The sequence below is a fragment of the Hippocampus comes genome, unplaced genomic scaffold, assembly GCF_001891065.2.
Source record: "Hippocampus comes isolate QL1 unplaced genomic scaffold, H_comes_QL1_v1.1 scaffold5, whole genome shotgun sequence".
Lineage (NCBI taxonomy): Eukaryota > Metazoa > Chordata > Actinopteri > Syngnathiformes > Syngnathidae > Hippocampus > Hippocampus comes.
In genome coordinates, this window is record NW_017805701.1 from 616,273 (window position 1) to 637,823 (window position 21,551).

General features: G+C 44.0%; 1 protein-coding gene across 2 annotated transcripts in view; it reads left to right on the forward strand.

Moving 5' to 3' along the window:
* Nucleotides 1-21,551, forward strand: part of LOC109523479 (exostosin-1) — a 67,965-nt gene that overhangs the window by 10,879 nt on the left and 35,535 nt on the right. Inside the window, exons 1-3 of one of the 2 annotated variants that reach the window (XM_019882660.1) lie at nucleotides 36-562; nucleotides 1,457-1,974; nucleotides 2,526-3,298. In XM_019882660.1, the coding sequence (XP_019738219.1) occupies nucleotides 1,669-1,974; nucleotides 2,526-3,298 (1,079 nt within the window). In that variant the 5' untranslated portion in view covers nucleotides 36-562; nucleotides 1,457-1,668. Of the gene's footprint in view, nucleotides 1-35; nucleotides 563-1,456; nucleotides 1,975-2,525; nucleotides 3,299-21,551 lie in introns of those variants that run through there. The other variant, XM_019882659.1, reaches the window with a different exon arrangement.

The window sequence follows — 21,551 nt, forward strand, 5'->3', positions numbered from 1 at the left end:
TGGTGGGTGGGTTGGTGATGTTTGCAGCGCCGATCCAAAAGAGTACTCGCGCGCATGTGCGCAGCGGTCACTTACCTCGAGGCAATCCGCGCTGCCTGTCAATCAAGAATCCAGTAACTGGATTCTCTGGATGCCGTTGACGAGGATGAGGACTCGACCGGCCAAAAAGTGACGAGTTTGGATTTTTTTTTTTTTTTTGCTCTGGGATGGACGCGTGTGGATGGATGCAGGCGGAGGAGGCGGTGTCGATGCCGGCGGGGTGGACGCGCGTCCAGTCTCGTTTTGTTGTCTTCCACGCGTGAAAAAGAAGTAAAAGTTGAACAGCCGGATGAAGGAGCGGTGGCGTGTCCTGGTGGTGCTGGCGGCGGCGGCGGCGGCTTTGCTCCGCGGATTCCGACGCGCCGTGCGTGCATGAACGTGCGCGTTAATTGCTGCTTGGTTAGCTGCGCGCGTGCGTGCGTGCAAAGGGGTGGGGGGTGGGGGGGATGCACGCGCCGTCTGCTGGGTCGACAGCAGCAGCATCCAGCCTTGCCTCGACCACAGGTGTTCCCCTAGTAAACAGGTAGGCTCTAAAAATGTACTCTTCGGTGACGTCAGCGGCGCTAAATATAACTTTTGCGTGAGAATATTTAACGACCTACTATGGAGCAAAAACTATGATGAACTAATTGAGAGTATTCAGCCCGTTTGCAGAAAAATAAATACTATGAAGCATCTATCGAGTGTGCAATATATTACAAATAACATCACAGGAGAGAAAATAAAAATGTGACATTTTTGATCACAAGGGACCACAGCATTATTTCAATGAGATCTAATACAACTAAAGTTGGCAAAATATGTTTCATATTGTGCTTGTTCTCAGAGTTCTTACTAATATTTAACCCGGCACACATTAGAAACCATGGTGCATGTTGCATAAATTAAAAAAAAAAAAAAAAATCGACATCTGATGAATTTCTCCAGTTTATGCACTAAATATAGAATTGAGAAAAAAAAACAAGTAAAATGTGGGATTCATCTTCACAAGACACAAAAACTTTACTGAATTGAACTGTATAGAATGTAGTTCACATCGGGTCGTTGTAATATTTGGACCTGGCACGTGTACCTACATGTCCAAACATTCAAAACAGCAGCCGATCTGGTCTATCTGGTATGTTCACAACATATAGTCAAAGATATTTAGCAATAGATATCGAAAATTAAAAGGTATTTACACTCATGACATGACTGCTCCATTGCAGTCGCGATATTTAATCCAACTAATTGTTTATTTTTGTACTTGTTTTTCAAATGAACAGCTGATTGTGGAATTTGGGCTTGCCAGGTCGAAGCTAAATGTCAAACTCCCAGAAACAGCAGTTTATTTATAACACATTGCAAAAAGGTTTCCAATGAGAAGCATACACGATATTCATGATATTAATTGAACATTTTTTTTAATCTTCTTCAGTGACTCCAAATCCCACAACGCCATGGTGTGGCTAGGGCGACATCCAAGTGGGTCCACCTGACCTGAGACAACCTCCCCACTGGCCTCCCCTTTCCTCATCATCCCCCAGCCCGACTCCTCCGTCCACCTCAGCAGGCCCCTTCCTCCCACCGTTCCTCCTTCTCCCCGATCCCACCCTCCACCTCCTCCTCTCACCTCCCCCCGCAGCACACATGCAGGCCAAGAAGCGGTACCTGTTCGTGTCTGTGGGGGTCGCTCTTCTCTTCCTCGTCTACATGTGGGCTCTGCAAATTGCCGACTTTGAGCAACAACAACAGCAGCAGCAGCGGTGGTACCGCCGACACCAGTTGCCCCGGTACCCCGACTACGACCAGCACCAGCCTTACAGCCAGAGGCAAGAAGCAGACCAGGCTAGTTCTAAGCCACCACTGCCTCGCAGGGGGCCGTCCAAACAGCCCGGACACTGGACTGAATTGACCCGGTTGCTGGGGCCCTACCTGGAGGGAGGAGAACAGGAGGTACAGTACAGTAAATGGAGATTAAATGTTGCAACTGATATTGAGGACAACTGTCAGACTAATAGAAAGTTAGGTAAAAAAAACATTGAACTTTTGGAAATGTACATACAAATGGTTACAGGACGAAATGAAGTTCATTCGGACCACCACCATGTACCCCCTGCATGTAGACAACAGGACTCACAGTCATATATTATTTATCCTCTGTAAAGAATGCCTGCTATTAGTGCCATGTCGATTAGGTGACAGGAGCTGAAAAATGTATTCCACTTGAGTAGTAGGCAGGACATGCCCTGCTAGAATACGGTCGGCTAGTGCTTAAAGGAAGGGCAGCCTAGAACACCAGTGGGATTCATAATTAACATTTAAATGAACAGTGGTTTACTGTATCTGTCTGTTTTACTGCCCCCAGCTGGCCACAGTAACAAAATAACCTATGCCCATAACGTGCACCCTTAAATTCCGTCGGAATTATATTTTGAACAAAAATCCTTGTAAAAAGTCCTTGTAAAAAGCATCCTTGAAGACGTGTTTTTCCGTGGACTTTTCAGGAGGATGGTCCTCAGGTGCACCACCAACACAGCTCGCCCAGGGAGCGGCGCTCTGTCCGCGACAACCTCTACAAGAACAAACGCTGCCGCATGGAAACCTGCTTCGACTTCGCCCGCTGCCAGCCGCACTTCGGCATCTACGTTTACCCGCCGCAGAGGGGTGACGAGATCTCAGCTACGTACCGTAAGATACTCTCCTCCATCCAGGAGTCTCGTTTCCACACCGCAGACCCCCTGAAGGCCTGCCTGTTCATCCTGGCTGTGGACACTCTGGACAGGGACCGTCTGTCGGCCCAGTTTGTTCAGAACGCCAGGACACGTATCCACAATTTGCCCACATGGAATGACGGCAGAAACCACCTCATTTTTAACCTCTACTCCGGTACCTGGCCGGACTACACAGAGGATCTGGGATTTGAGGTGGGCCAGGCCATGTTGGCCAAGGCCAGCGCCAATGTGGCCAACTTCCGACCCAACTTTGATATTTCCATCCCCTTGTTCTCCAAAGACCACCCTCTTAAAGTAGGGGGCATGGGTGGCACCTGGGGCACGAATGGCGCGGCGGCCCCGATCTCCTCCTCGTCCTCTAGGCGCTACTTGCTGGTGTTCAAAGGGAAGCGTTACCTGACGGGGATCGGCTCGGAGACCAGGAACGCTTTGTATCATATCCACAACGGGGACGATATTGTCCTGCTGACCACCTGCAAGCACGGCAAGGACTGGGAGAAGCACAAGGACTCCCGCTGCGATCACGACAACCGAGAATACGCAAAGTAAGAACAACTTCTGCCTCTTCCTTCTCCTATACACACACACACACACACACACACACACACACACACACACACACACACACACACACACACACACACACACACAAAACGCATGTCAGACTTCACTTGCAGTGTCGCCTCTACTTTTCCGACTTAAGTAGTAAATTGTAGGAAACATTTACGCACGCACTCATGTAATTATGAGGGACCGCAAAGCCCCCCCAAAATGAAAACACAACACAAAAGTGCATTGGCGCATTCGTGTCCTTAATGGCAGAAAAATAAATGACTTGATTCTCCGCCGCGGTTCATAAAATCAGTTTTACAGAAAATAAAAGAGTGACGCGAAGTGTGAGAGGCTGCTAATCAATCGGAGGCGCGAATGAACACAGTGCGCTTCAGAGGCTCCTTCACTAAAAGTAATTAGCACATTTGCTCTCGCGGCCTGATAGCTTTTTATTATGAAAGTGGATCCCAATTTCACACTCTGCGGCTTTTAGTGTTTTTTTTTTTCCCCCTTTTGGTGTTGTTGCTCTATTTATATGACTCACGTGGTGCTTTGGAATCAAAGAAACAGTCAAGTCAGCCCTTTATGGGAATTACGTTTGCTGTCAACCCTTGATTCACAACAATGACGGTTGTGGTGCTATAGACTCTTTACTGAGTAACAGTTGGCAGCGAAATGCTGCCCTTTGATTAGTTTTTATGGCAGAGTGGACAGAGTCAAATAGTGCGTAAACGAGCCAGCCTGCTGATCTTTAAAATCTTTAAGTGGTGACTGGCAGCCGGGTTGGTGCTGTTTACGCATATCAATGCACACAGACTATAGTCAGGTCGATGGACAACATTTGAGTTTGCTCTTTTACAGATCATTTCTTTATAGAGGATGTGACAATAACGCTGTCCACTTGGAAAAGGAATTTCCCCTTAGGTCGCAACATGTATGTGAGGCCGATAACATAGTAGTCGAATTAACATTTTTGAGCGTTCAGCTATTCAAGATAAAAAGAGCCGTCAGACTAATTGGCTCGGGTGGTCCAAATTCATTTTTGTCAACTTTCAGCTATCGTCGGGTCTGTTCTCATGTGGAGTTTTACAGGTGAGGCCTGGTGACCTCTGCTAAATATTTATGGCATTTAAATCATTCGCTTCATGCAGATTTCAACCTACCGCCAGCCGTTTGAGAGCCTTTTGACAGTTCAAGGCCCAGAGGATTTTGTGCTCGATGATAACATACAGTGAGCGCTGAGAGAGCGACACTGACTCACTGCTTGGCTCCTGGTTGAACGTTTGTGCCTTTTTTTTTTTTTTTTTTTTTTTTTTTTACTTGGCATTTGCCATTCACTCCTTGAACCGTGTCATCTTTTCTCATGATTCTGTCACACACTTTGTAGTACCTACCTCAACGTATGCTCAGTGTAAACCTTACGTATTTAAATTCCAAGTGTGATTGTGCCGGAACTTGTCCGACTTCCAACGCGTTGGCGTTTCTCTCCCTCATCATCGAGATGACAATTCAAACTTCACCTCCTAGTGTTCATCTTCTCAAAAGCTGTTTTGATCTCAAATCCAAAGTGATGCAACGGCGCCATCTTCAGGGATCCGAGTGAAGCACATACCTCATACACGGTGATAATTTGTTGCTTTTGCATTGTCGAAAAATGACAAAGGAATGGAAACACAAGATAATCTTGTCCCCATTTAATTTGTATTTTTCCTTCTTGTCATCTGTTAACTTCTTACAGTGGGTTACATTTTACTTTGTTCAGATGGCCTTTAAAATCATCGGGGGTCTGACTTTGACTTGAAAAAGTAGCCCAAAGAGGGACAAGAAGTAGCATCATTTTTATAGCATGAAAGAAGATGAACACACACACACACACACACACACACACACACACACACACACACATACACACACACACACACAGCTGCTGTCACATCTGTGCGCTTGGCAGCTGCAGCAGTCAAGATGCATGATGGAGGGTGGGAAAAAGTGGCAAAAGGTAATAAAAGCAAATGTCAACGGCGGTCATGTGGTCAGCGTGATGGCACGACCATTTCCCTCGCTGTGCGTTTTCCCCTTCATCCTTCCTCCTCCTCCTCCTCATCCTCCCCCTCCCGTCGTCCGCTTTGTTCCCTTCTCTGCAGTCATGCTGCCAAGCCGAGGCAAAGCGTGGAAAAAGCTTTCGTTGCTGTCTAAGTGCATCTTTTGATGCGAGCGCCGATGAAGAGCAGCACCAGGGATAATAACACACTGCCACTTGCCCACCAGAGAGAGAGAAGACGAGACACTTTTAAAACAACTTTGATGCGCGTGACAATTCCACCAGCATAATGAAACATACAGGACGTGGGAGGAAATGTTGGGCAGGCGGGATGGGAGAACCAGGGAAAGTCACGACTGGATAGTTGATGCGGTGGCGTGCTCCAGGATTGTGTTCTTGAGCCCGTTTAGTTTCAGCTTAATGGTGGCATCACACAAGATTGCATACGTCTGGTTTGATATTATTTTTAGCTCGTTATTATTTGGATGTTTGAAAAGAGTAAAGTGCCCTCTTTATAAGGTGCCCGGAATATTCAGGACAGAATTGGATTCCACAAACATAGGCAGAGACAAAGAGATTTGGCAAAAAAATGCAAGAACGAGAAAGAGTACAACGAAGGACACTGGTAATGAAGAACCAGGAAAAGTCAAAAACAAAACCAAAAACGCTTGCAAAAGGCAAGGAACGAGAAAAAAAACGTAAATTGCTCGTCAAACTCAAAGGACAAGGAAATCCAACACGCGAGAATAGAAACTGTAACAAAACCAAAACTACTTAGATACTTGAACGTGGCGAGAGGCTATGAGGCAAAATGTCAAGAACATCTAGAAAATTAAGCACCTGGAGACAGAGTTGTGAGCAAGGCTAATAAATCCAACAGCCAGTTGCCTGAAGCGTAATATATATAGGCAGCTGGTAACAAGGTACGATTAGTATCAGGTACGACTCATGAGGGAACGCCCACTCTCCAGCTGGAGACTGAAAAAACAAATTGAATAGGACAGGATCAGGACACCCTTGGCTTTTTGTCTGATGTGTTATTGCATTTTCGTTATGAAAAAAAATATATAACTTTTTTACTCCACAGCTAGAATAACATACTAATCATCATTCAGTGTAATCCTTTATGGAACTCTTCTTCCAGACTGAGATTCTCCAGAAAGTCTGTTTTCAGGTTCCCGCGATGCTCATCCGGTTGTACGACTGAGGAATAAATAAATATGTCATTTGGACTCATTAAACATTCTAATGGAGAAATGCAATCCGGCAAACACAATTTCCTTTCATTTCCTCGTTATTAGGAGGTTTTAAGCGCTTATGTGAGGATTTTGGCAATTTGCACCTTTAGGGCAGTTGAGAGCTTCTTCCCGCCCGCCATGTAGCCGGTGGACTTCTCGGGTGGCGGGAGGACTCTGTCAATACGCCGAAGGCTTTTTGCCAAGGCTACCGGGCGAGCAAAAACAGCCGCATCGATCCGGTGTCATGGCGGCCAATCAGCAGATGAATGGAGGTTAATGCTCCCCTCTTGGCCCCTGAAAGACAAACATAGATTGCTATTCATTCTGCATGACCCTCTGCTGCTGTGGTGTCGCGGAGGGAGCAGAAAAACATGATGGGTCATCGTGGAGAGAAGTTTCATTCACAATCTCAGAGTTGATGCCCACTAACTGCAGGAATGAACACAAAAGTAAATCATCACAATAGCCCCCCTTTGACTCTTGTGTTGTGCCATTACTTTCTATGGCTGTTGTTCTCCGGTGGGCCTCAAAATTATTTGCAATAAAACGCTGGTTGACGTTGACAAGGTTCGGAAATGCAGACTCAGACAAATTATCAAACAAAAATATTTATTGAAAAACGAAGGACCGACAAATTATAAACAGACATCGCTGGCGACAAACAGCCAGAAAAACCATAAAGTGTTTGCAAACGGCAAATTTAACAAAAGGAAATGGGAAAGGCCCAAACCGACGAAACTTAAATCAAACAAGTATAACTGGGAAAACCAAAACACTTCCAAAACAAGGAACTACCGGAAAAGGATCGACTATGAGCGCAAGCTCTCGAAAATATCTCTTGAGCAGAACAGCAAGCAAGATCAAGAATCCGACAGAGAGTCGGCAACTTGGTAGTCCGACTGTGCAAAGCTTTGATTGGGACGAGAAAACAGGCGCTGCGCTGAAGAGAAACGCCCTCCACTCCAGTTGGTGCTGAAAACAAAAACAGAGACAGAGCAGAACAGGACAGTCGTTTAAAATCCATGTCAAAGGAAAATAACAACATTATAAATGAATCAGAATTAACTTCACAGGGTTAGAACGACATGTCCACATAAGGGGACTGGTGCATCAATTTGACAGACATACTCAACCAAATGTCGCTTCTGTACCTCCATGGAGGTGAAGAGAAGCCACAGCGGCTTTCGCCAGCGCTAGCTAGCCTGACGCAGCTCGTAGCTGGCGCGAAGCAAGTTAGCTCGGATTTCCAGAGAAGCCGGCGAAGCGAGGAGAATGAGTGACTTTGACGTAGACGCAACGTAGCACGATTACGTCATCCAGATCTTTACTGTAGTCCCAATTCATGTTGTTTCCCGCATACGGAAGTGCAACCTTACTTCCTTGACACCAATTACTCCTTTCCTATTAGCCATTGTGGCATCTTAAATAGATGAATACGTGAAAACTACGCGAATAGTGGCATTTGCAGCAAATAGTTGAGCATTGCTTCCACTGTGGAGGAAAACAAAAATGACAATGGTGAACTTTGATGGGTATTCACTGTAAATATGGAGTTACAACAGCTCAGAGAGTTGAAAACAATCCCTCCGAAAAACGATTTATTCCCTCCGGGAGAACAACCTGCACGTCTTGGACATTTTTCTCAAGTGTGATGGGCCTTGGCACTCAATTCTCCGCTACCTGCCGCAGTCTAAATTCCACTCCATCACAACCTTCTTTTCCGTCCATCCGTCACTTCGCCGCCTCTCTGCCCTCATATCTTTTGTCATCTGCCATCTTTTCCCCGCTTCTTTTGCTCTCTCGCTCCTCGCGCCAGCCAGTTGAGCTGAAGTAAAGGTGCGTCGTAGCGATCCATTCTCGCCGCGGAAGACTGGATAACAGAAGTGGGAGATGGATCGCAGCGGGAGGGAGAAGAAAGTCTTGTTTGTCCAGGAAAGTCCGGCCATGGCCAAGAAATACAACATTTGGGAAACTCTACACGTTCAAAATTATAATTACATGTTTTGTCATGAGCATCCATGTTTTATTGACTAAGAATTGATGGGAATGAGTTTCCCTCGCACTCCTGCCAAGGCAAAAAAAATTAAATAAAAAATATGGAACCTAAAATGGCCGCTTTGAACTAAAATGGCGGACTTCCCATGTCTTTTTGGGCTCAACTTTTTGAGGATATTCCCCTTAAAAATGGACATAAAAGTTTTTTTTTTTTTTTTGTGTCTTTTTGGGCTCAACTTTTTGAGGATATCCCCCTTAAAAATGGACATAAAAGGTTTTTTTTTTTTTTTTACTCATAAGGCCACTTCTATCAAATGTAACCTCTCCTTCACGAACTGAGACCATTAGGGAGGGGTTTTGACATTTTTAAGAAATGTGATTTTTATTACTTTTAGCCTCACATACTACGCAAGCAAATGACTTTCGTTTAAGGACAATTAAGGCATTCGTAATCGAAAATCAAATGTCACACTCTTAAAACAGATGTTTGCATCTTCCTTGGTGCACAGGTAAAACTTTTTTTCTTTTTTTTTTGGGGGGGGTGGGATATTGCGCTGGAAAGCCTCCGGGCTCTTCTGCGGTGGATTAGAGAGGTGGCGCTGAGCACAGCTGGCAGATACAACCCAACAGCCACCCAACCCTATACACTCACTCTCCCTCATTTATCTTATTTTATGCTATACAAGACAATATCCAACTTCTGTCCAAACGTTATTGTTACCGTTATATGAGGGTCAGTAAGTTAGTTAAAAACGATGCCGGGAACTTCTCTGTCTGGCCTTATTGCAAACGCGCAGCCAATCTTATGTGATGTCGGTGTACATTGTATTACGTATTGCGTTGTTTGCACTCTAAATAATTCATCGTTCTTTAAACGGGGTTTCTGGAAAGGTCGCTTTCTATTGTTTTTAATCAACTTCAATGAGCCCAAAGCAGCATCAGTGGAAATGGTTTGCACAAATGGCGCCAAACTAATCACAATTTGTTTAGCTTGATTCACTTTGGAAGTCAGGCGATTGCTCCCCGGGTTGCCTTCCAATGTCTGATTTTGGTTCTGGACGCTTTGCTTTATGTCTCGGAACACAGATGGTGCACTTTTTTTGAGTTTGTGGTTTGAGTTGAACCCCAAATTCTACTGTCAGCTTTTCGACATTGCTGATTTTCTATTTTTAAATAGACAAAGTACTAAGGGTCAGGAATAAGTCGTTCACTTCCAAGGAATCATTTGTTTGCTTGCCTGACAACTATGCTTATCGATTCCACTTAAAAAAAAAAAAAAGTACCAGCACTTTGGCCGGGACTTAGTTGCTGGTGAGGCCCCTTAGAGGCAAATTGGTGTTTCCATATCGGTTGACGTAATCCACCGACGTAGTACTGTATACTGTCGGCCGTCATAAAATACATCGTTGCAAGATAATGTTGTCGTAGTTAACATTTCGTCTGCTGCTATACATTGTCATTATATATGTCATTCTAATATAAACCAGCACACTATTCACCACTGTAATAAACTTTGTCATAATATACTTTGTCAAAACACGTCATCGTATTCATCATCAAAATATCTATTAGTTCAAAGTAATGTCACTCGTCATAACATCCACCATGTTTATATTCATTGTCATCATATACATGGTCGTAATTTATCCGGTTGTAATCTAACATACACCGCTGGATCATATGGGCCAGTGTATTATATATTTTTTATCCTATTGGATCAGGACCAACATAAACCCCGACTAAACATCAACATGAAGCTGACCCTAAAGTCAAACAACAGACGCCGCGGATCACGTGGTGTTACCGCGCGATCCGTTCAGCGCTGGCAAGGCCTGGCCAGATGGTGCCGACGGCCCCGAAAGTAAGCTGCAGAGCTACAGCAATCCAGGGAGGGGAAGGGGTGCAAAAAAAAAGAAAGAAAGAAAAAGGCTCATCTGTGTGCTCGTTTTGTCCTTTTCAAATCCAACTACAAAGCACAGCTAACAATCCCATTCAGATTTTGTGCCATGAATAATTCACACTAATGAATAGAGCCAACAATGACATTCTAAAGATTGTGCGACTTGCCTCATCTTCCTCTCTGTGGCTTTGGTCCTTCTGTGGATCTCTGGTCCATGTTAGCAAACAATGGCACCCGTTTGATACATGTGAGTGAGTTCATTGAATACAAATGTAGTATTTAACCATCCCGATCACTGAAAGGCTCGTTATACTCTTGGCATAGACGAACACACAAAAAGTTCTTGCTTGATGTAAGACACAAACACACATGCTGAAGGTGAAGACGCAGGAAAAGAGGTAGATAAATCAAAACAACAACCTGTGTTGAAACACGCCTTGTCAGTGGTGTGGAGAGCGGATAGCGTCTTTCGTTTTTCTCTCCTTCCCGTGTGTATGTGTTGCGTTAAAAAAAAGCCTCTTCTGCTGTGCCTTTGGGCTAGAAAATGGCTGTCATTTGCAACCGCCACTCAAGGACGGGCGACACATTAGTGCCACGAGGTATCACTCTTGTCGGAGCCAGCGCAGAACCATCAACGAATCATATAGCTGACGAACTTGCGTCGGCATCAAGCACAAAAATTGAAGAGTCGTCGTCTTTGAAGTGCTTTGAAGCATAAATATCCGACATTTAACATCAAAGTCCACTCTGAGTGTGTGCGTGTGTGTGTGTGTGTGTGTGTGTGTGTGTGTGTGTGTGTGTGTACATTGGAGATGACACGCAGTTCATTTGCCATCTACAATAAAATTGCCTCACCACTTTAGCCACGGTAAACAACCGCATGCCAACACCATCGTTCTTAAGAAGACTCCCTCGACAATCGTTACTCGTCGAGAGCCTCTTGAAGGGGACATATTACAGAAGATTGACTTTTTAATTGCTTGTGTACAAATAGTTGTGGCTCGGGAGTGCCTGCCCACCCGTCAAGTGTGAAATTAAACAACTAAGTAAATCTGTTATGCGGCCATTTTCTTGGGTGTGAAGTGTCTATGCGCCAAATACACTCAAGAGACCAATGTTTCCCATCCTTGATTGAATCAATGCCCTTTTTTAACGTTCGAAAAATCTCACTGCACGCTAACAAACAGACAAAAAAAAAAAAAACATCACAAAATGTATATCGCCAGATTTGAATGTTGTCCTCAATGTGGTCCATGGTTTATGCCTTGGAATTTCTTTTGTACTTTTTTAGTGCTGTGAAAGCCCTCTGCGGACCATGACGCGTGCCGGAAAGGTGTGACGGGTAAATGCGAGGAAAAGCTTTTGAGAGCAGGCTGAATTGTTTTTAAAGTTAAGCAGAGAAACTTTAAATGGTGGCAGGTTTGTTTTTGACTGCCATTTAACGTGAGTGTCAATGTGATTGGTTCATTCTGACCATAGCTGCATCTCTAGTTATGAGGGTGTGCACACTTGCGCAACTTCCTCTCAGTGCTTTATTTGTGCTTGCACTCTCAAATTTTTGTTTTTCAGCGGAGTTGATTGGAAAAGATTTTAAAAGCTTAATCTTGGTCTCATTTATTTTTGTATGACAAACTGTGTAGACATTTTGTTTGCAGTGAGTGTCCTTATTGTGCTATTTTTGTTTGGTGTGCCATTGGATTTTCCCCCTGTAAAATATGTGCCTCGGCTCTAAGGATCGGAAAACGGTGCTGTACATAAATGTCACAGTTGCTGTTACAGTAGAAAACCAATGGCGTTCCCCAAAGCTCACTACCCACTCCACGTAGTTTTACCATATGTGCTCCGTCAATGTTAAAATCGCCTGCCGTTACAATCGAAAAAAAAACAAAGTAATTCCACCAGACTACATAAAAGTCAAAATTACCTGACGCTCCAGGAACAAAGTTATTTTAGAACAAAATATAGTTTGAGTAGTGTTTTACTCTGCTCACTGACACACAAATGTTAAAATATAAATTGTTTGAATTTTGATGCATTTTCTCGTGCGATTCCACATTTCCTTGGACTTTGCTCGAGTCTACTTCGCATCTCTGTTTACCTGTTGACATCACATCCTTCCTGCCTTCCTTCCTGACCGTATCTTCTTTCTGAAGTCCGCGCCCTTACGAGATTGACGTTTTAAAAGCAACTTCAGTCTATTTTGCATATATTCATTTTCACCGCCGGGTTTCTGTTTCTTGCTTGATTTGTGCGGTGCGCACTAATGGACTTGGCTGTCGTGCGTGCGTGTGTGTGTGTGTGTTGGTAAGTCTATATGTTGCTGATTTAGATGCGCCTCCGGTAGCTAATATGCCGGCTAATGGCCGAGATAATGATTGGTGCAAATGGGGCTGCCAAACGTTGGCTTTTGGCGACTCAAACTACGCCACATCGATCACTCAACATGATCGCGATGGACGGCTTTTGTAAGAACATGCCTGGGTCGTATGAACCCATTCACAGACAAAGAAGAACAACAATGGTAGAAGGGGAAAGGGAGTGACTCAGGCCTTATTTATTATCCTTTTGCCCTGCGTCTGAACGTGGAACATTATTTTTATTTCAAGTGGTTTTGTTTCTTACTATGTTGATTTACAAGTTTTTCAAGATGAGTAATGTTTTTTGAATGCTTTTTTTTTTTTTTGCATTCACTTGCGAGCAAAACATTTTGACAATGAACTCAATTGAACTCGCTTCTCTTGCAGTACTCAATGGCATACATTCTTTATCCTCTGCGTAAAACAACACTTATTACACCTGTTGACTGAGTGACATTACTTGTAGTACAGTAATTGTGAAACTCTTCTTTGTTCAAATCATCATGACTGTATTATACTGCCCTTTGGTGGCTCAGTCGTGCGCAACAGAAGTACAGTAGTTGCAATTAATTAATCTCAATGCAAAAACTGTTTTATTCCTTGCGTTCCCCTTAATTATGTTAATACGATATGTTTTCTAATGTACTAATGTATTGAATGTCATTTTCCTTGTTTGAAAAACAAAACAAAAAACATCACACTCGATAATAGCACACACGTTTTTCAGGTACGTCATCTGGAACAGTTCACAAGCAATATTTATCCAAACACGGATCTTCTCTTTGAAACCGACTTTTTGTTTTTGTTTGTTGTGGGATGAAGTGAGGGAGGGAGAATAGATTCAGCCAGATGATCCGGGATCGACAAACGTCCGATCCCGGCTGATAAACTGTCCCGTTTAAGAAGGCTAATGGCCCCTCGATAGACCGCACCGACGCTCCAGCCGGGACTTTGTTGTCCTGATCGTTATCGTCCTGAACTGCTCATTTTCTGCCCAGAAAGTCTTTTACTCAACAACGCAGAGAACTTGTGACAAATGAGTCGCGTTTATAAAAACAAGGTTAGCCTCGTCAACGCTTCATGCACTTTAATTTAGAATACCCTCACTAAAAATGATTAACTTGACTAACTGGAACCAAAAATCCCAAAACTCATTTTCAATTCACAAAAATTGAAAAGGAAAAGGTTTTAAAAAAATTATTATTATTATAAATAATAATAGATTTAAGCAGGAAAAAAACATTTGTCTCAATTCACCACCCGCCCCCCGCCGAAATAAATAAATTAAAAATACAATTAAAAAACACTGCTTTTACATTTTCACTTTTCAAATGTTGGTTGCAGAACAAATGTTAGTGGACTTTTGTAAAAGTTGATTTTTTTTGTTTGTTTAAATGACAAACGCAAACATTTTTCCTTAGGAAATGTTCTTGCAGAAAAGCCGAATCAAAGTCAAAACAGCCATGGAGTTAATCCTTGTCATTTTTTTTAACCACACAAAAAAAGCCAAAGAAAAAGCGAACAAATGTAGCTCCATCCCCCCCAAATGACAGTTATGAATGCTTCATGACTGTAAAAACACAACAAGAAGTGAATGCTGGAAGTCTGACAAAACCTCCATTACCGATAATACCTCTTTTTATTCGCTTCTGCTACTTCACATGAAATGGGTGCGTGATATAAAAGAAAAAAAAAAAGAAAAGAAATGCTCTTGTACCTTGTCATTTTCAGGACAGCGCCGTAATGAGAGCGAACAAAGGAACATGACATCGAGCGAGAGCGAGACAGGCGCGTCATGAATATTACACTGATAGCACTGGAGGCGACACAGCTGGGATCAACAAACTGCTAAGCACTGCTGCTCTCACGAGTTGCCTCCGAAAAACGTCCCGATAAATCATAATGTTAACATCAGTCATCGATTCGCTGGTCTTTCCATGTCGCGTCATGCAGTCGCAACTGCAAGAAGAATAAAGATACCCATCATTACTAAACAAAGTGCAGGACAACGTCGCTAATTTCAAGCAAATGATTGACATTAAAAGCTTTTTAATTTTTTTTTTTTTTTAAATATATGACACATCAAACCTATTAGGAAAATATGAGAAAAATTGCTTCAAATATCTTCAGGTAAGTTTGCCCTTCTTTGATCCATAGATTTTACGGTAACTGATTGTCTGGCATGATTGTTGGCAATATTCCGATAATATCCGTCCTGCTGTCCAATGAAGAGCCTCGAGTCGGGCCTCGTTTAGCTTAATGAAAAGCTCCCCAAGGGACCGGAACTTAATTGGCCGCTGTTGATTTTGTTGTTGTCTGGAGTGTGTTAACGGCAAATCGAAGCTTGGCAATGGCGCTTGGTTAAGAGCTATCGACAGGAATCTGCTTTGCGATGCTAACTCACGACGCCGAACTTTTGGGCAACAGAGCGGGAAGAAGCATGACTGAGAAAGAGGGGAGTTTTTTATTTTTTTTTAGGGGTTGAATTTGAGGACAAGAACAGAACAGTGTCAAGAGTCCTCTTCGGACCAAACGCTGTTGAGTTTGTCTGCATCTTTGACTGAAGATGTCCCACTCGCATCACTGACACTCTCGCGTGAGATATGAGGACAACAAAGTGTGCTACTGTGGAGCTCAAACAGTCCCGAATAATGAAAAAATCTTTCACCCTCTTCCTGTGACCAGTATGAAAGAGTGTGAGCCTGATCACACCAATTTTGAACACACCTGCTCCCAATTCGCAACTGAGACCTTATAACACCTACGAGTGTTTCAAGGTCTCGGGGAAAGGAAAATCGGCTAATTTTGACAAAATGTAACATTTTCCCTTGTGTATGTACTCACTGTTCTTGTCAGTGGTTTGTGTATTTGTCAACATGCTCTTAATTTCAAATCATATCTTCCATTTCGATATCTTTGAGTGAAACACACGGATTTAAAAAAATAAGATAAATTAAAAAAAAAGAATTGCGTGCCAGCCCTCCATTAAAAGTCCCACATCATGTGCTTTGACGGTCCCCGCTGTCCCAGCGCAACCTAGCCAGTGTGACGGCCTGGCCCGCGCTGGGTGAGCAACCGCAACTGACAGCGGAACGGCTGAGGAACGGCCCGGCGAATCCCGGGACGCCCTGCAAAAAGCACTCGCACGCTCTTTTATTTACGCTGGACCGTATTATTAAGCAGCCTTCATGTCGTGTTACCGTAAGGCTCCGTCTGCTCCTCTGCTCTATTTCCCCTTGCAAGTCGATGTGATTTTTTTTTTTTTTTAGCCACTGATTTATGCACCTTTGGAGTTCTCAAATGCTTCCGGTATGTACTGCCGGTAAGTAAATATGAAAATATGTTTTTAAAAAAATGTTGGTTTGAAGCTACTACGTCTAGCATATTTCTTGAGCTTTTCCACTTCGCAACAACGAGGCGCTCTAAAGCGGCCACAAATGGCTGCCAAGTTAAAAAAATAAAATAAAATAAAAATCCCCATCCTTGCTCAGCCGCCTTTCTCTGCGTGACATGCGCACACTCATGGCTGACAACGAGGCGCTCTGAAGCGGCCACGCCAGTGGTTTCAAGTGTGCGTTCAGGTTTCATAGTAGGTCTTCGAGACACGGCTATAGTTTAAAATTGGAGTATTAAAATCAGGATGAAGATTTAAAATCAGAGTTTGAAGTCATGGTGGTTTCCATTGGCATTCTGAGCATGCTAACCTAGCTAATTCATGTCGTTCAACCCAAATTTGAAATCCTAAGCCTCATTCAAAGATGCAAAACAGGCTCAAAACCCAAACCTTGTCTTCACGCCAGAAGTATACCGGTCGCTCACGTTGTGATTTAGGGTTCACGCCGTGAGCGGGGGGGGGGGACGGACATCTTTTCCATCCTTTCCGTGCCGATGTTTGAAGCCCGCCTGTGTTGCTTTCACTCATCCCGACAGACTCGGCAGTAAACAGGCCGCTGGCCCAATAAAAATGCTTTGGGGGCGAACACGTTAATCTGGATGTTTGGATGTTTTGCCCTTCGGATGCGCTGGCCGTCAAAAATGTCTCTGTCGGTGTCAGCCGCGCACAGATTGGGATGACAGACGTGACAAACGGGGCAGGCCTTCGCGCCGCACATTACACTTGCAACAGGAATGGTTTACTTTGCCTTTTTTGGAAGATCTCCTTTTACAATGCTAAAATACGAGGTCAACATTGGGTTTTTTTCGGGTTTTATTTTTTGGAAGCTTGAAACCCTGACCTCAACCGAAACCCCACCATAATGCTTAATTGAAATGCTAGCCCTGGCTCTGAATCCGAACATGACAGTGTAACCTAACCCAGTGTAAAAATGTGACTGATGTTCGCGGGATGAGAACATGACTGCAAAAAAACCCAAACAAAAAAAAAAGTGTCTGGCCTGCATGCCGAGCGCGAAGCGATGCTTGTTAAGCGCACCTGAAGACAAGACGTCGGTCGACCGGTCGTAATTGCCCGCCGGTTTGGCGCCGTACTGCCCGAACTGTCAGACGGGGCGGCACGTCCTCTCAGCTTCCGCGCGCTTACTTCTTCATTGTTTACTTTTTTTTTTTTCTTTCTCTCAGAAGCGTGAAGGACAGAAGAGCTGAAGTCTTGTTGGCCGGTTACGCTGATTAAAGCGTGGTGTGAAGTCACGTTTTTTTTTCAAGATCGGTGTAAGGTTTGAAATGAGGTGTGGATTTTGACATTTTGGTCAAACATTCCAAAGATCTGATCGTGGATCTGCAGCTGAACATTACAAATCAACTTCAGGCCTCAATCCAATGTTGGCTTTGTGCGTGTGTTCGGATTTCAAGTCTTGATGAGGCTTTCAAACAAGGCTCAACTTATTTCAAAGTGAACGAAACTTATTATTTTTTTTTTCTCTCTTAAATGTTTCGCATTTGTCCTAAAATGTCCACTTGCGTGGAGCCTCCTTCATGGCCATGATAATTATAACCGAATCCATCCCCCGCTTTTTTCACAGCATCTTCTTTTGCTCAAAGGATTTTTCCCTTGACTTTTTCCTCCGTCCTACCGAGTTTTCTTCCCCCCCAGTTGCTTTGATCATTTTAAGAAGCGTCCAAAGCCGACAGCCTCGCTGAAGAAAACGTCCGCTCTGTGATATTGAGACGCCTCTCCGGACTTGTGCCAATAACAATCCGAGAGCTCGCCTGTCAACGGGGGCGAGAGGTGGGCAGACTTTTCAGAGAGTGATCGAGTGGGTCAAACTGTGTGTGTGTGTGTGTGTGTGTGTGTGTGTGTGTGTGTGTGTGCAGAATGTGTATGTGTGTGTCTCTGTGAGAGAGAGAGAGAGCAGGAGTGTGAGTGTTAAAGTGAGAGACACTGGATATGTGTGTATGCGCGTATGTGGGCCGTCGCTTCGTTCCTCGATTAAAATCAATGAATTGCTCAGCCCTAGTTCGCAGTTTTGCTTTCTTTGACTTGTGTGTGTGTGTGTGTGTGTGTGTGTGTGTGTGTGTGTGTGTGTGTGTGTGTGTGTGTGTGAGATTAAGAGACATGTGCAGAGGAGGTCCAGATGACGGGATTATTCTCACATTCTCGCATGCTGTCCAAACAATTGTTCCCCTTCTGCTCTGCTTCTGAAAATCGCGCTGCTTGGCCTGGCAGCTAACTGCGCGGGGATCTGTGTGTGTGTGTGTGTGTGTGTGTGTGTGTGTGTGTGTGTGTGTGTGTGTGTGTGTGTGTGTGTGTGTTTGCCTATACGAGTCCGAGTGATCTTTCCACACGTGTCTGTGTATTTTCCAGTGTTTTTAGTGTTGTGCGTGTTCTTTGCGTGAGCGCGTGCGTGTCATGTTGCGCCAAAATAGCACCAAAAGCGGAAATAAGTAAATGTCATAATGACACGAAAGCGCTGACGAAACGATGCGGACCTCATATTTTAGCATTGTTGGAATAAGATCACCACTGGTAATGTCCGATGGTGTGCAATTTCGTTTCCCCCAAGGCCTTTGAAGCCTTGGGGGAGGTCTAGTCTATATTCAGAACATCCTAATTAATTTGTACTTCCTGTGCTTTATGTGACGAATAATAAATACCAGCACATGCTGCTGCTAAGTGCGGTCTTGTTCGGTGCTTGAGTCCAGGTAGTAAAAGCGTGAGGCTGCAGGTAATTGATGGCGACGGAGTAAAGTTCATTAGGCTTGTGTGTGCGGGTGGGCCGCGGGTGCGGGTGTGAAGGAATACATTTCATTTCACAGCTCATTAACCTAATGGTGGCTCCACTCCGCTCCGGGCCGCCTACTCGGCTGATGATTTAATTTCCGAGGCGTGAAAGTCCACGTCGGCGGCTTGGTTAACAGCACTCAAGTCCGACGCAAAGCAGGATGCCGGCGCGCGCTGCCCGGCTCGACCAATATTTCACCATTATGCACCTACATCATTAGTCTAAAACTTGTGATGAGGAGTTTACCTGTTGGAAATGCAGTACTGATTACTCTGGGATTTACCCAAACGAGTACCAATGAACCTCCGTTTTTTTTGGAGTCAATCCCTTCCAGGAAGTTTGACTAAAACCGAATCATGCGGATTCCAAAGCAATACTTCCATTAGGAAATAGTGTAAACCCCCGTAATCCGATCCAGGCACGCAAAAATATTACCAAGAATTTTTTTTTTTTTTTTGAGATAATACCTTCTTGAACAAATGCCTTGCGCTGTGAACTTTCAGTCATTAAACAAATGACAAGGGGTAAACCACAACGCAAGTTTATATTCACATCTCGAGGCCAATAAAAAAAGCTTCCCGGTCTGCTCGGCAACACTCGGACATTAACAGCGTAAAAGTCAAGCCTTAAAAATAAAAGCCAGTTTTTTGTTTTTTTTAACTCAATAAAAATCCACTATTTTAAGACGTTCTTTAGCCTAAATATGAATTACGATGACTTGAATTAAAATTGCACTTGTCCCTGCTCCACTCACATGGCTGCTTGCTTTGTCATTGTAAATGTGGCTCGAGCCCAATGACATGAAGAGGGTTTTATCCGTCTGCTGGGGAGACGCATTAACCTTAAACTGATATTTAAATGTCACAGTGTGTGTGTGTGTGTGTGTGCGTGTGTGTGTGTGTGTGTGTGTGTGTGTGTGTGTGTGTGTGTGTGTGTGTGTGCGTGGTCCAAGCATAATAGTGAGAACATAATTAGATGTGGCCCTCGTCTTTCCAGCGGCACACATCAGATTATACCATTGTGCACACATGACTAATTCGTGGGGGTCAGTGTTTCCAACAATTAGGCCCAATTACCAAACAGCGCCACCTCCACCTTGGCACTTATCCGCTTGTGCCGCCCAACCCCCTGCCCCATCTCCTACCTCGACTTTTACAGCGTCGTGCTGATAATTGTTGCTCCACGTGTTGTTTTTCAAGCTGGGACGTGCTGTGTGACAAACAATTGATTTTTTACATCTGATATGATTCTTGAGAAGAGCTCGTTCAGTACCCAAGAAGTAGCTTGAGTTTCAGAAAGGTCAATGACCCCTGGTTGGAGATCTCAAAGTCACTTTTCATTTCGAATTGTTTTCCACTAGCAAACAATGTACCACTTTTTTAAGTTTACCTGAGCTTCGCCCAGATGGCGTGCATGCGTGCGCGCGCGTGTGTATGTGTGTGTGTGCGTGCATGTGCATCGTGTTCCCAAAAGTGTGTGCTCAGCAACCTGGTCTTCTGCTGGCGGGCACCCAAAAGGTTTGACAAATGGGATGTGACCCCACAGGTGGCACATATTAGCAGAGCTTCCGCGGGGACCTTTGGTGCACAAGCGTGTGCTAACGTGTGTTTATGTTGTGCGCGGTACAGTATTCGGGAAGTACATAACACAATGCAGTTGGAATCTGTACGTTCGAACAGAAGTTTGTTGTAACCATTTCCAATAAAATGGCCGCCAAATACGATATATAATACAATATGAACATTTATTATGTAAAAACACGTGCACGTGTAATACAGTATAAACATGTATTACAAATACGTGTGTAAAGGGAGTGGGGGAAAAATTGTTTACAATCATTTTTAAATCTGTTGGCCTCAAACTCTGCCATGATTTTTTTTTTTTGCCATTAACGGGTAATTGTCAATGCGACTTTGCAAATTCGTAGTCTTGGCCGAGCTTTGTATGGGAGACTCCTTTTCGAAAGTGAGAGACAATTTCAGCCTTCACGCTTTCAGAACGTGTGCGCCGTGCCTCCAGAAGTACAACAACGTACGAGTCGGACAGTAGCGTTGCTAAGCATTACATTTTGTTCATAACCAAGATCGCGGCGGCAATTAGCCTACCACGGGTCATTGTCACGAAGGCCTTTTCACTATTTTGTGGGGGAAAATGTGTTCGTTACAATGAAGTTTATGTTATAAAGGTGTACGTTGAAAGCAAAATGGAAAATGGAATGAATGACCTGAAATCGGGCTTCGAAATGTGGACGCTGTAGGGGTGGATACGTAAACGGCGTATGTTGAAAAGAGGTTCGACTGTAGCATTTAAAGTGATTTATTTATTTATTTTAGTTTGTTAATCGTTCAGCCCTACGAGAAAATAAATCGATGAGCTTCATCCCGCTGCCAATTAGACCGATAAATCAAGCTAGCCGTTGCGGTGCGGAAATACACCTGAGATTGACATGCTGAAGGTTACACATGCCCAAGGTTAACTTGACTTGCTCTTTCTATTTCATGCCTCCGGGGCGGGTTTCACCTCACTTGCCACCCCC